General features: G+C 51.5%; 1 protein-coding gene across 1 annotated transcript in view; it reads right to left on the bottom strand.

Annotated features, from left to right (window-relative positions):
- Positions 1-6: 6 nt before the first annotated feature.
- LOC102987601 (protein Daple) overlaps positions 7-15,022 on the bottom strand; it is a gene marked incomplete at its 5' end in the record, with an annotated part of 74,236 nt that continues 59,220 nt past the window's right edge. Inside the window, 5 exons of the mRNA XM_024131105.2 lie at positions 7-1,180; positions 4,537-4,826; positions 6,049-6,117; positions 8,358-8,426; positions 12,077-12,265. Of these exons, the coding sequence (XP_023986873.2) occupies positions 185-1,180; positions 4,537-4,826; positions 6,049-6,117; positions 8,358-8,426; positions 12,077-12,265 (1,613 nt within the window). The remainder of the gene's footprint in view (positions 1,181-4,536; positions 4,827-6,048; positions 6,118-8,357; positions 8,427-12,076; positions 12,266-15,022) is intronic.

Genomic DNA, 15,022 nt, shown 5'->3' with positions numbered 1-15,022 from the left:
GCTGCAACCCTCTCAGGGCTTGGCACGGTGTGTTAGTGACAAAACAAACAGAAGAAATGCACGGGAACCCTTTCCTCACCGTAAAGCCCTTTCCTGGCACCGCAGGCAGACGGGGAAAGGCCATCACGACGAGCAGGTGCGTCAGTAGCTTTAAGGTTTAGGAGCTGCCGGTCCAGGAGCCAAGTCACACGCAGCCGTACTCGTACCACACGGTCTGCTGGTCCCCAGCCGGCTCGGGGGATGCCGGCGTGCTCTTCGAGCTGCTCCCACGACTGAAGTCCTCGGAGGCCCGGCTGCCGTGGGGAGCCAGGTCGGGAGGCCTGCCCGGGCCCTTGGCAGGGAGGCCCTCGCTGTGGCCCTGCCCCAGGACCCCGTCCCCCTCGGAGGGGCTGAACCCCGCCCGGAGGGGGGCGACGGCGGCCGCCTCTCCCGAGTGCGGGGAGGCTTGGGGCTTAGTCCTGGCAGCCGGGGCCGCCGCGGGTGAGCAGCGCTGGAACTGGGGGTTGCTGCCGCCGCCTCCAGCGGCGATGGCTGGGGACGTGGCAGACTGCTGCAGGGGAGCCGGCCCCTCCTCCTTCGGGGGAGCCAGAGAGAAGCGCCTCGCGTCCGGTGGCCGGCTTCGGGGGCCAGGGCCCGGACAGGAGCCGCCAGCCTTTCCCACAAGCGGGGTCCGCTCCCGGGCCAGGCTGTGGGAGCTGGGAGGCGTGCAGCTCTGCGGGCTGTGGCCGCCTGTGTCTCTGCCCGCCGACGCCTCGGGACCCCCTGGCTCCTGTTTGCAGGCCTCTGGCCCGCTGGCCCGGAGGAGGTCGGCGGAGGCCAGGCTGAAGGCCCGGCTCAGGGATGCACTCCGGCCAGTGGGCGTGTGGGAAGCGGGGGGCAGCGCGGCCTGCCGGAGTCTGCCCAGGGACAGGCTCTGGGGCAGCTGGGCCTGCCTCTGGGGGGCACTGGGCAGGGCCTCGGCCTCAGCGGGTCTGAAGTTCGGCTTCACGTACTGCCCGGGCTTCAGCGGCTTCCCCTCGGAGGTGGTGACGGGCATCTTGATGGTGGGGGCCACGAAGCTGGTGGGCATCTTGGCCCCTTCTTTCCTGGTAGGTGGGCCTGGCTGGCCTCCGATGGCCAGGAGATCGCTGGCCTTTCTGAAACAGTCACTTAGCAGGTCATCCCGGCAACTGGGAGCGTCCTACAGGGAAGAGAGGAAGAACTGAGCGAGGGCCAGAGGGGCCTTGGAGACCCCTCCTCCCACCCAGGATGTCCCCTGTGCCGCCCGCATGGCCAGGACTGAAGTTTCCCGCTTGGCCTGTTGAAGGCCTAACTTCCCCACCATACACACTGCTCTGGTCAGGGGTTGGGGCAATACGCGGCTCATCAGGGCACGGACCCAGACGCCACTCAGTAGCCCCCTAACTCTTTTCTTTTTTTTTTTTTTTTTTGGCCGCACCTTGTGGCACGTGGGATCTTGGTTTTCCGACCAGGGATCGAACCCGTGCCGCCTGCCGTGGAAGCGCGGACTCCTAACCACTGGATCGCCTGGGAATTCCCAAGTAGCCCCTTAACTTTACAAGTAAGAAAGCAGATCCAGAGAGGAGATGACTTCCCACAAGGCTCATCTGCTTTATGGAAAGGTTCAGGCCAACTGTTTCAACCTGGTTCCCATTTTGTCACCAAGCAGAGCAAGTGGCAGAAAGCTGACCTGCAGGACCGGACCTTCTTTGTCAGCCCACCAGGCTCAGACACACGGCAAGGGCTTTACTGTGGGCCGCACAGAGGAAGAGAAACAAGACCAGCTCCCCAAAGCCAGAATCAACCACACTCAGGACCCTCACTGCCTCTCAGATGTTTCTCCTAATGTGAGAAGGGGAAAAGGAGGCACAGGGGCAGGGGGAGGGTGGAGGGAACCAGAAAGGTGGGCCGTCCAGGAGAAGAGGGAGGTGGCCCAGCCCTCTCGACTGGTCCCCTCAAGCGGCTGCCCCCTGCCACGGAGCTGCCACCTAGCTGGGCTTCCCCTGGCCAGGGAACTGGTGTCCTTAGCCACCATCGCGGGGACAGGAAGAGCCGCCAGGGGCCAAGCTCGATGGCCGTGTTCAGGCTCACTTCAGCCTTCTGCCAACACCTCACAGCCTAGAGGAGCCAAGCGGGGGTTTCTCCTGAGGCCGACGCTGCAAAACATGGAAGGAAGTGAGTTCACGTCAGCGATGAGATCAGGGGCCGAGAGCTGCTGCAATGAGACCCCAGCCCGCTGTGACCTGTCAGGGGGCATCAGTCCGCAGGACGGGTCAGCAGCTCAGGAACCACTTGCCAACAACTCCGGGCCCCTGACAACATCTGGATGCTCAACTTGACGGAGGTGCGGTCTGTGGTTTCATGCTCGTTTGAAGCCTCACTCTTGGCGTGTGTGTGCAGTAAGACCCTGGGTCATCAACAGGGACAAGAACCATTTATCAAGTGCTTCCCACACGCCAGGTGCTGTGCTAGGAACCGGGGGTATAATCGCAAAAAACTTAGTTTAACTTTGAAAGCAACCCTTGTAAGGGTTGCTTAAGGTTGTATTAAAACAATATTTAATACGTAAGAAAACTGAGGTCACAGAGGATAGACATCTAGAGGGGCAGACTGGGGGTTAGAACCCGCGGCTGTCGGACGCTGCAGCTGTTTTCAGCAGCTCCTGGTCCCTTTCTGCACACGTCTAACTTCTTTAACACCCACCTTCAGGGCCACCCAGGGAGCCCATCTTGTGGCACCCTGTCCCCCCAGCATCATCAGTGCTTGGGGAAGGGGGGCATGGGTGGCTTCTCCAGGCCTGCTCAGAGGAGGGTAGGGGTGCCAGGTGGGGCTATGGGGGTGAGCACCTGGGCAGAGGGGGAGAGGAGGGGTGGCTCTCAGAGGGTGAGCATCAGCTTCCAGCAGGGACAGGTGAGCAGTGGTGAGTATCTGGACAGGTCTGAGCTGAGTGTGGAGGAGCCCTGCGCCTTGCCTAGGACCCACCCCCTGAGATCTGCCCAGAGAAAGGAAACTCACGGGGACCGGCACATAATCAGAAAAGGACTGAGAAGAGGAACCATGCAGTTGCAGGCACCCCTGATTTCTGGACGTTCTTGTTTATTCCATTAGATCAGTGCTTCTCAGTGCATGATGCCTGGACCCACACTGACAGTGAGAGCGTCGTCTGGGAACTCCACAGAGATGCAAAATCTCAGGAACTCTGGGGTCCAGCTTGTGTTCTGCCAAGCAAGTCCGATGCACACTGGAGTTTAAGACCCACTGCATCAGCCTGTAAACTTCTGGAGTGCAGGTTTTCTGTCTTTCCCACCTTGGGTTCCCCAGCTTCTAACACACAGTAGGTTCCTGATACATAGACAACCACAAGACCAAGCACCTAGCAAGTATGCGATAGAAATTTGCCCATTAACTGGTTTGCTTTGTTTTTTTAGCGCAGGCACCATGCATACTGCCTCACACACGATAGCTGCTCAATAAATACCTCCCAAACAAATATTTTGTATTCTGTGTCACTGTGACCCATTAATGTGGGTCACAGAGTTTACTATATGGCTAGAGAAAGTTCGACTGTATTTGTTTAAGGGAAATGAGAGAGAATCACTGAAGCATTACTTAAAAGGTCTCAATTGCAAGACAGTATATGTGTCATCTGTTGAATAACCCAATAGCTCATGGGACTGAATTTAGACAGAGTATGTAAAAGACAGACACGCAGCTTCAGAAAAGCTAAATGGAGATGCTGGAAAGGTGACAGCGGAGGGAATCCTAATACAGGTGATGTGTGGGGGTTAGAGCTGCAGAACAGAGGTCAGCAAACCAGAGCTACGGGCCAGGTCCAGCTGGCTGCCCATTTTTGTATGGCCTGCGAGCTAAGAATAGTTTTTACATTTTTAAATGATTGAAAAAAAATTTTTTTTATAGAACGGTCTTTTGGGACATGTGAAAATTATATGAAATTCAAATGTCAATGTCCATAAGTAAAGTTTTACTCAAACGTGGCCATGCCCACTCACTGACAGATGGTCTGCGGCTGCTTTCCCGCTAAAGCGGCAGAGTCGAGTAGTTGCAGCAGAGACCGTCTGGACTGGAAAGCCTAAAATATTTACTATCTGGCTCTTTATAGAAAAAACTTGTTGATCTCTGCTGGTGAAGGCTCAGGGGAAGTGGGCATTCTGAGCTCTGCCACAAAACCTAGTGAGATGCTAACTCCGTGAGTGGGGGGCTGGCCACTCTTCTCTCGAGAAGCTCCCAGCGGGGGGCGCACGGCACCCCTGCCCTCCACGCCGGCACCACGTTCTGCCCACTCACTTCACAGATGGAGAAACAGCCTCCGAGGTCTGGGGCTGGCTGCTGGCACCCAGGGATCTGCTGGCTCGCGGGATCTGCTCCCCACCCAAGCAGCCCTGCGCCTAGGCCACGCGCCCCCGCCCCATCCCTTTCTGTGACTTTGCTGCCACGGTTTCTGCCTACGGTCCCGGTTTGCGAGATGGCCAAGGAAGAGGGATTCGCTGCGTCCCTTTGAGCCCTGGGGCCACTCACGGAGGAAGGGGAGCCGCGGTTGCTCTCCTCCAGGAACTCCTCCAGGGTGACCATCTCACTGCTCGGGGAGGCTGAGCAGGGCCGCAGCCCGCCATGGGGCTGGGCTGCGCCCCTCTTCCGGGCGCCCTCCTGGGGGAGAGGCCCGTTCCGGGGTGGGGGGTCCTCCTGGCGGCTGAGGGCGGTGCGCCCCGGGGTGCTGGCATCCCGCGGCAGAGTGGCTGTGTCCGTACTGGGGATCAGGTCTTCGCTGCCGAAGCTCTCGGACCTGCCGCGGAGCTGGTCGGAGGAACCTGGGGTCGGGGCGGGCGACACAGAGAACACACGTGAGTCCCCCTCCCTGTCTCCAGGGGGCTCTGTGCTGCCCCCAGCTCACTTAAGACAGAGAGGACGCTGCCTGAGAACCCAGGGCGCACTTCTCCCAGGCTGGGCCTTTGGATGTTAAGAACACTCTGGAATGCTTAGAATTCAGAACAAAGTAACTTGAGATAAAAGTGGAAAGCTTCTGCTGAAGTTTCCATTGTTAGGCGCTAGACGGCACCACGCTCGTTAGCTCCTGTCTGTTCATATAGTTAAAGGTTTACTGAGCACCTGCTACGTACCAGGTGTTCTTTAGAGGCTGGTCATGTGGCCTCTGGGAAGTGAAAACACTTGCGTAAGGGTTTATGGTCTTGGGACAGCAAACACATTCTTTTCAGATGTACAGGAAACACTCGTTAAGACAGACCATATTTTGCACCATAAAATAAACTTAAAAAAACTTTAAGAGAATCAAAGCCATCCACTCTGTTCTCTGACCACAGTGGAATGGAACTAGCATCACTCTCTCCATTCTAAAGATGAAGTAACTCGGATTCAGAGGATGGGTGACTCTCCCAGGTGCCCAGAGCCTGTCAGAGGGGATGAAGGGATTTGAACCCCAATCCATCCAAACTCCGGGCCTTCACTTGAAACCGTGTGATGTGGCCTAGGAAGGCAAATGCGGAATGCATGGAGGATCTGGGGAACTGCATTTTTCTGTTGTTTGTTTGTTTGTTTTTGCGGTACGCGGGCCTCTAAATTATTGTTGTATAGTTGATTTACAACGTTGTGTTCATTTCAGGGGTACAGCAAAGTAATTCACTTATACGTATATATTTACACTCTAGGTTATTACAAGATACTGAATGTAGTTCCCTGTGCTGTATACAGTAGGTCCTTGTTGATTATCTATTTTTTTGTTTGTTTTGCGGTATGCGGGCCTCTCACTGTTGTGGCCTCTCCCGTTGCGGAGCACAGGCTCCGGACGCGCAGGCTCAGCGGCCGTGGCTCACGGGCCCAGCCGCTCCGCGGCACGTGGGATCTTCCCGGACCGGGGCACGAACCCGTGTCCCCCGCATCGGCAGGCGGGCTCTCAACCACTGCGCCACCAGGGAAGCCCTGGGAACTGCATTTTTCAAATTACAAATATACTATAGGCCCAGAGTCAAAGATCCACATACACTGCAAAGTGCCCAGAAGGAAAGGCCGGCTCACCTTTCAGGTTAAGAGGTGAGCTGTCGCTGGATGCATTTCTACTGCTCTCCAAGCTCCCCGGCCGGGATGCTGAAAGGAAACGCCCACATATAACCTAAAGGGCCCATGGTAAACCATCTGATCTGAGAAACACTATGGAACAAAGTAACTCTGTGCCAAAGTGAAGCTGAACGCCCCCAGGAAGGACGGGCTTCAGGATCCTCTGTGCTCTCCCACGAGGACAGCGAACTTCCCTGCCAGGCGTGGCACCCGGTACACTGTCCAGAAATGACAGCCTGTGGTATATATACATTTTTTATTAGGTCTAGGGCTGTGGCCTAAAACAATTTTGTTAACGAGGAAAATCTCATGCAGGACTGAAAAAGCAGACCAAAAAAACGGCTGCTCTGGGTGAGCCAAGGGTTGGGGTGGGAATGCCCACCCCTATTACTGCACAGAGCTTTCTGGGACACGTGTGAAAATCTCCTGCCTAGACCATGACAAGTGCAGCTCGGTGAGGGCGGGAGCCAGGAAACGGCAGTGTGTGCACATGTGTGTTATGTGTGTGCAAGGGAGCGTGTACCCGTGTGCAGGTGGCTTCAGCTCCCCGATCCCGGGAGTGGGAGCTGGGACCCTCCGCAGGAGAGGGGGCACTTGCTTTTCCCAGCTGTTTGCTGTCCTTCGGCTCATCCATGTCAAATTCACACCTGCCCCAAAGGGAAAACCCGAACTTTATAGTGACAAATGCTGGAGGGAACCAGCCCTCCCGGCTGCTGTCTGTGCCTGAGTGGGTCTGCGGTGGCGGCTCTTGGATCCCAGGGTGAATAACCAGGTCCAGGGAGGGACCCCGCCCACACGGCACAGGGCAGGCTGGGTCTTCAAGGCCTGCAGGGTACCTCTCCGGGTCCCCTGAGCCAGGAGCCCTCAGCATCACAGGCCTCATCAGCCTTCCCTGTGTCAGTGTTTGTCCTGCTGGACCATGAACCCCTGGGGGACGGACGGGGACTGCGTTTCTGTCATCTCTGCACCCTCCCAGCACACAGCTCGTGTTGACCGCACTGAGAACTGGAGACACACTATTTACAAGCCACCTCCCCTCCTGCCTGCAAGTTCGCTTTTGTTTCTCTGGGTCTTTAGGGTACCCAGTTCCCAAGTGCTGATGTGTTCTTGCAGATAGAAGGCATCTGGAAGATACTTACTAGCAAACAGGGTTTGGGGACGAGCCAAAAAATACATGGTTTTCGTGCATGGTATGAAAGCAGAATAAGTCCTCTCTTTGAGAAGGGAATATTTGAAATTTAAAAAAGCACATCCCTCTTTAAAAAGGAAATAAGTTTCACTAAAAGAAAATTGTGATAAAAATCAATGGGACCCCAAAGCACTTTTGTTTATCTAAGCATTGCATCAAGAACCCCTTTCCCTTCTTTTCCCCGATAAGAGAAGCTCAAGGAATCAGAATACTTAGGAAGAAAACCCTTTTGGTCAGCTGACAAGCATAAATTGGGCTACTCAGGTTTACCAAACGGTGCAGGAGACCCCTGCTGTTGTGTTACCCACCACTCAATGTAAAGACATAAGGGCGCCCTGTGTCAAACTGTTTCATCACAGAGCCTGTCTTTACTCATGTCAATTGGAAATGTCTGTACTTGTATCATAATACTTTTAAGACAATGGATAGGGTAGAGATAACACTTATTGTCGATCAGAAATAAACTGAATTCAATGTAAACTTTGAGGTGTGTTTTTTTTTTTTTAAAGAATTACCTTCCAACCCTTCTATGACTTGTTTTTTGGCAAAAACTAAAAAAAACCCAAAGCTGTCTATGATTTTTGAGAAGGTTGGTATAATTCCTGGTTTCCCTTCTGCCTAAATTTACAGTATGCCTGAATCAAATGGCAAGTGCTTCTAACAATTTCTAAGACTAAATATAACTTGGAGCCACTCTGGGCAACTAAAATCCAAGTGAGGACAGTGAGAGATCTTCCTGAAATCAACGCTCCCTGTGTGGGTCACCAGAACTTCCTGGCAAACACGAGGGGTGCTTTAAAGCAAAAGGAATGAAAGTCTCCAGAAGTGGGATGCTTGATAAGTAGTGACTTCCCCGTCACTGGAGGTATGTAAGCAGAAGTCACATGCTCAGGCCCTGGGGAGGGCAAGGAAGGAACCTGGAGGAACTGTGGGCCCCCCATCCCCACTTCATACAACAACTTCACTTTCACCTGTTTTGTGTGTTGGACTTCCATACAGGACTTAGCTTAAAGGAAAAGCACTGTTGATAAGAACAAGACTGAGAACCCAGGCGGAAGGGGACATCGCACTGACCACTCACCGTACTGCCTGTGGGGAGCGAACTCGAGCTCCAGGGACGGTTCGCAGAGGCTGTCATCAGAATTATAGCCTGTGGTGAAAATAAGGTGATGATGCAGGGGTCCCGGAACATCCACAGGGAAACACGGGGTCCTGTGCCGGACGGCCACCTCTGACTGGCACCCGAGCCACGGCAGCGCCCAGCCCTTGGAGGCGAGGGAGGGACGCGTGGACGTGCCTCTTCCATCCCTCCCCCTACTCCTCCTGCTGGCACAGCCTTCACTCCCGACTCCTGTTAGATTTAACTTCAAATCCCATTTCCACCTGTGCGGTGGACAGGGACTTGAAGACTAAAGCAGTGATCTTGGCCGAAGCAGTACACGGCAAAAGGAGGTGAGTATTTAGGGCCCTGGGGAGCGCCTCCCAACCTCCAAGGCCAAGCCGTGCCAGCAGTTCTGGTCTGGAGACCACACCTGTCTTCAGGAGGCGGGAGGAAGGCAGAGGAAAGGATCCAGCACCTGAGGGGAGAGGCTGACTCCCTGGAAATAGCCCTGCCGCAGCAGCTCCTCACCCGAAATAGACCCGGAAGCACAGGCCACCCGTCAACTGCCCTTTCCCGGAGAGGGACTCAGATGCCCTCTGCCTCAAGCCTGCTAACTTCTCTCTGACAGTAGACCCTGGGGCCCACCAAATGGCAAGAGGGTTTCCACCCAGTCCCCAATTCCTATTATAAAAGTTCTGGCAGTGAGATACACCCAAAGTTAGGTATGATTTACACACTACTACATATAAAACAGGTAACTAATAAGGACCTGCTGTATAGCACAGGGAACTCTTCTCACTAAAAAAGAGTGGATATATGTATATGTATAACTGATTCACTTTGCTGTACAACAGAAAGGAATACACATTGTAAATCAACTCTACTCCAATAAAAATTTTTTTTAAAAAAGTTAGGTATGATCTAATTGCTTCCTTTGCAGGTTTTGTCTCCTGGAGATGAGGGCGGGACAACTCCTTTTTTTAACTCATTGAAGGCAGGAGAATCCTACATTTTGGATTCTCCCCTAATGCCCAACTCAAAGTAGTGGCTTAATGAAAACTTGCTGCCTTGATTACTACAGTATAACATGGCTAGTGATACGTAGGTTATGGGTCGTTAAACCTGGCTAATATCAGAATTTTCTGGAAAACTTTTAAAAAAATATGGAATCTTATTTAGGAAAAGCATATCTGTATTTGTCCTTTGACCCAGCAATTCTACTTCCAGGAATAAACTCTGGGGACTGGTTGGTTGAATGAACTGTCATACCACCATTTTAATTATTATGCGCCTCTTGAAAAGAATGAGGAAGATCTCCATGATATAGGGCTAAGAAAAAAAAATCAAGGTGCATTATTTTGTTTATTTTTGCAAAAAGAAACACTGGAAGTATAAACAAGGAACCAAAAAAAATGGTTATCCATAGGGTGATTTTGGAATGGAATGGAGGGGAAAGGGAGAGATGTGAGACTTAGAAATCTAAGCATGCCTTCCTACATAATTCAGCTTTAAATTACATAAATATTTTATGTATTAAAAAACAGGATTAATTTAAAAAGAAAAAATTCTAACACTGAGAACAGAAACAAATGAACCTTACTGTATATCAAACTGCTAACATAATCACCTAGAGAAAGAAATTCCAGTGAATTTTGAATATAAAGCTCTGTGCATCCTTAGTGAGATATAATCTCAGAATTAAAAGAACTACAAGAAAACGAACAACACTCAGTAATTTTATTGTAATAAGTTTTTTTTACCATTATTGCATATTTTCAGGAAAAATAAGTAGATGTTTCAAGAGACAAGACTTCTGTGTGAGAAAAGGACACACGCATATGAAATTAAAGAAAAAAATCCCTGTAATGTTAAATTGGAATTGGAAAAATATTGATATGAACTCATAATATCTATGTGTCCTTTCTTTATTGAAAGGGTCTGAAAGTAATGACGACTCTGTAGTGTCCAGATCTTGACTATTAAATTCTGCTCTAAAACGAACTAGATTTACTTGAAGAAATGCTGACTCTAAGGGCAGGAAGGCGGGGAGGTTCCATTTTGAAGACGGTTACACGCTCGCTGGCGATGACTACCCCAAGTGTGAGAGCTGGGCTGCCAGGGAATCGCCATGGGCACTGCTGGGGTGGCAGTGTTGATGGACCCTCATGCACGCTCTGCAGACGTGTGACTGGCCAGGGATGCTTCCAGGCTTGGGCTCTGGTTCAGGGATGGGGTCCAGACTGAGACAGCCCAGGGTTAGCCTGGAGGGCTGGACCTTGAGCCACACAGACCACCGGAACACTGAGGGGAGATGGCGTTCCCAGCTCTTTCCCAAGACCAGGCAGGGCCTCTGTACCCCAGAGCCCAGGAAACCAGGGGAGACTGGTGACTGTGGACAACAGACACCCCTGCCACACCGGGCTCAGAGCATGCCTGTTCCAGACAGCACACGGCACGGCTCCACTGACCTCCAACAGTAAGTGACTGCGCCTGCAGTGTCTGGCCAGCAGTGGGGAGAGACTGTCCGGCTGCCCTGGGCCCACCCAACTCACCTTCTCCCCCGCGGGGCTTCCTACCTGTAAGCAACTGGGACGAGGGCAGGGACCCTGTCTGTCTTTGCTTTGCTTGTCAAACCAAGGTTGGGCAAGCCCCTGGTTTCAAGAGCCGAGTGGGTGGTATTATTATGAAAAATAACAACCATTTCTTGTTCTCCAATTTCTAACACCCCAGAGGCAATCACTCTCAGTTCTTTCAGCTGTTTCTTTGGATAGTTTCATATCGCTAAATTATCAGCAGAATGTCTTTTTTGGTTTTAAGCTTTATCTTTTCCTCTCTGTTGGCATATTTTAAATTTCCCAGTGCTTGCTCCACCCACCCCTGACTGCTCTTTTGGTAGCATCCCATTCTTGTTTCATGGGTGCAACAGCTTGGCTCCTCTCTGACTATATAATAATGACGGGCATCGTAAAGCTTTCACCTCCGCGCTTCTGTTTACTCTGTTGCCTCTCACACTGGTTTTGGTCGCTGGTACTGGAGGCTCTCCTCAGGCGTCCGTGGGCTTCTTCACCTGGCCAGATCTGACGGGGACATTCAACTGGGAATTCCTTAAGCTGATCAGATGACTGGAAGAATGTTTTAATCTCACATCTAAAGATGTGAACACACATGGCTACTGGCAACCTGGGAGACCTTCAGTTTGTAGAGCCTTCCCTGCAACCTCCTTGTTTTTCATTTGGGAAACTTGCCTCCCACTTTACTAACCGACCTCCAGTTCAGAGACCCTCTTGTGTATCCTCCGTAGAGAATAAACCTCCAGACTTCTACCAACTTGGGCTGAGGGAGGCTGCCTGCTTTTAGCCCAAACCTGGACCTCCCTTCTGGAGCTGCTTGGTGCCACCAAGTCCTGCACGGTGGTGGTGAGAGAGGGTCCTGGGGCTTTCCCACCAGTGGCTTGGGATCAGGCCTCTAGACGGTGAAGTTGTCTGTCCAGAGTCACCCACCCAGCTGGCAGGCAGGGCTGAGGCCTGAACCCGTGTCTGTGTGACGCCAGAGCCAGCCCACAGCTTAAGCACTCTGCCCTCCACCTCTCAGCCTGAGACCCCTCCTGGCCCTGAGAGCCTGGGGTCTTTAGGAAGGAACCTGAGCCCCAGATGCTCGGCCCTCTCGTTTCTGGACAAGGTGAGGGGCCCACGACTCACCTTTGGCGCGGCCTGCGTGCCGCGAGATGGGGGTGGAGCTGGAAGGGGTTGTAGTGATGGCTGAGGACGAACAGGGCCGGGGGCCCGGCTCCACGGGCCAGGGCTTCACGGCTGGGTCAGCAGAGGCATCCTTGCGGTCAAGGCTGTCTCTGTGCGGGGACCCTCGCTTTGGCTTTAGGTCCCCAGGACCTGGGGCAGAGAAGGACACTGAGAAACGGGGCTGCAGAATCCTGTGCTCAGGCTGGGCTACCACACGGAGGCCTAGAAGCAGGGGTGGCAGGGCACACGGACCACAGGTACAAAAGCTGAGCTGCCCACCTCCCGGGCTGTGGTTTAAACAGGAGGGCCCCGGCTACGGGCCTGTGTCGGAGGGCCCACCTCCAATGATGGGCCAAACTGTGAGCCCTGAAGTTTTGGCTGGGAGGAAATAAAGGAAAAACTCAAGAGGACAAACAAAATGTTGGTAAAAGTCCAACATAGTCACTCTAGAGCACACCTGCTGCATACCGCTGCATATAACTCAAATCCCTGATTTAAAAAGATCCTGGCCGATGTCTGCTCAGGATCACTCGGATCTGAGGCTGAGGCCCTGAAGGTCCAGGACACGCAACTTGCCAACTGGCTTCACTTATAATCTGCGAAAAAAATTCACTGTCACCTTAACAATAGGGTAAGAAGTCTTTAATCTCTGTATGGTGAGACTGGCTACAGGAAGGATTTTTACCTTGTATCTTATGCTTTTCTGCAGCCTCTAAATGTTCTACCATGAAGACATACTCTTGCCAAAGTTAAATAAAATCCTATATAAAAACATTAAAAAAAAAAACAAACCCTCCAACTATCTAGTAATAAGAAAGGGGATGGGCTCTCCAAATACGAGACAAAACTTAATGCAGTTGGAGTTCCTGTTAGCATTAAGACAGGGCCGTTTTGCATAATGTCTCACTCTAGGCACCCCCGAGGCTGCAGACACAGAGCCACGACCACTGTCAGGATCTCGGCCCCTCTCCAGCCTCTTCCTGGACGGACCTGACCCTGTCTGCCCCTTAGCCACTCCAAGTCTGGACTCACTGTGAAGTTTTAAGCGCCTAAATCTTATGACTTGAAATCAACGTGCAATTTGGATTTTGAAAGATAACCTTGATGAGAAGCAAGGCTCAAGTCTGGTGGGATGGATGGGACAGACATCCAACAGGTGAGGTTAAAATGAGGAGTAGAGGGGAGGCGGAGATGACCACACAGTTAGCACGAACAGCAGAGAAACAGCACCATTCCAGCAGCATGCTCGGAGGACAGGCCTGGAAGGCCAGGACCACAGCAGCCCAGGGCTCCCAAGGCAGGGTGCATGAGATGAAGTCATTGCCACATCAGCCGACTTCAGCATTTTAATATGTATGTATTTATTTTTTATAGTTACCTTATTTTTATGGTACTGGTTTTCCATTTACAGTACAGGTAATAATCTTTCCTTTTAGGATAAATTTAAGTGGAAACGGTGAGTCAATTCAAGGGAAAATATGTAAGTAACCACATAGGTGATGTAAAGATGTGGCCAAAATCATGAAGCTGGTACAACAATGACTGCAGACAGAAAAAATGGCAGTAGCTAAAGGCCTCTATCGACCAGCCTTTCCCCCGCTCTGGGTGTGATTGGCGTGCTGATGTTCTTTCTGTCCACTGCTGCTTTAACTTCAGCATCCAAGATGTCAGAGAACGACAGTACAGTCATAAAACTTCATTCTGGACTGAACTCTGGCTGGGCAACATCGATGCAATCATTCAAGACGCTTGAATGGAGCACAGTAAATCCTTCAAAACATAGAGCACCTCTAAAAAGGACCTTATGGGCAAAAGCCAACCATTCAGGGCTCTTGACAAAGAAAGAGGAGAAAAGGGCAGCGGTTTTAAATTTAGATGCTTAAAGGTAAGTCTTTAAAAAACTCACTTGACAGAGGCTGTATATTTTAGGAAGCATAGCGACAACAGACCAGCTCTGCTTTACACGCGGGCGTGACAAAAGCCTGCAGGTGCGAGAGAAGGGGGGCAGCACACGGCCCCTGGACTTACTCAGCACGGACATCCTGGCCCAAGGACCTGTGCACAGATGTCCCGAGGCTCCCCTACAGCTGTGCTGTACTGGAGAAACGGTCCAGAGGGTGTGACAACTCATCTTCTCTTTTGAAATCAGAATCCACGCTGGCTACTTTAAGATTGGCTTGGAACTGGGGTCAGGAGGAGGGGTCCGCTATAGGTCATCTGGCCTTTAGGTACTGTTTTTTTTTGTTTGTTTGTTTTCGTTTGTTTGAATTTCAGAAATGAAGGAGGATACACGATGAAGACACATGGTAAAGGAAAAGGATTAGAAATCTCCAATCTCTGAAAAAGGGAGAGGCTCATTAGGAGAGGATGGGATGTCAGAGGAAGACCAGAACCGCAGGTGTTTAGAGAGAGCCGGGTGGGCCACTGGAGACTTGTCTTTGTCCTTGCTTTTGCTTCTCAAAAAGGGACTCTTTTTGCGCTGAGTTGCTAAATCGTTATCCCCAGGATAACCCGAGAGGAAGGAAAAAAACAAACAAACAAACACAACAAATAAATGAAATGAATAATAACAAATGACTCTAAATTAGCTCAGTGTACTTAGGAAATCAGAATCCTGTCCAGCCCAGGAAAGATGGAAACAATAGCCACAAGACCGGAACCAGGACTCGGTGAATCACTTATGCTCTGCCTCAATTTAATTAATTTAGCGGCATCTTAGTGCCAACACTTTACTTACTTAGCACGTGAAGAGAATTACATATCGCTCAAGGAGCCGAAGGGCTTAGACAATTTTTCAATTTCAAAGTGTGAAATTATAAATAAGAATGTTTATTAATTTAGGACCCGGCTTCTCTTACTCATCCATTTTAATGACTGACTCCCTGACAATTTGGCTCACATGCTACA

The sequence above is a fragment of the Physeter macrocephalus genome, unplaced genomic scaffold (genome assembly GCF_002837175.3).
Source record: "Physeter macrocephalus isolate SW-GA unplaced genomic scaffold, ASM283717v5 random_334, whole genome shotgun sequence".
Taxonomy (NCBI): Eukaryota; Metazoa; Chordata; class Mammalia; order Artiodactyla; family Physeteridae; genus Physeter; species Physeter macrocephalus.
Note: the sequence above shows the minus strand (reverse complement) of the source record. Positions and strands in the feature narration are given on the sequence as shown.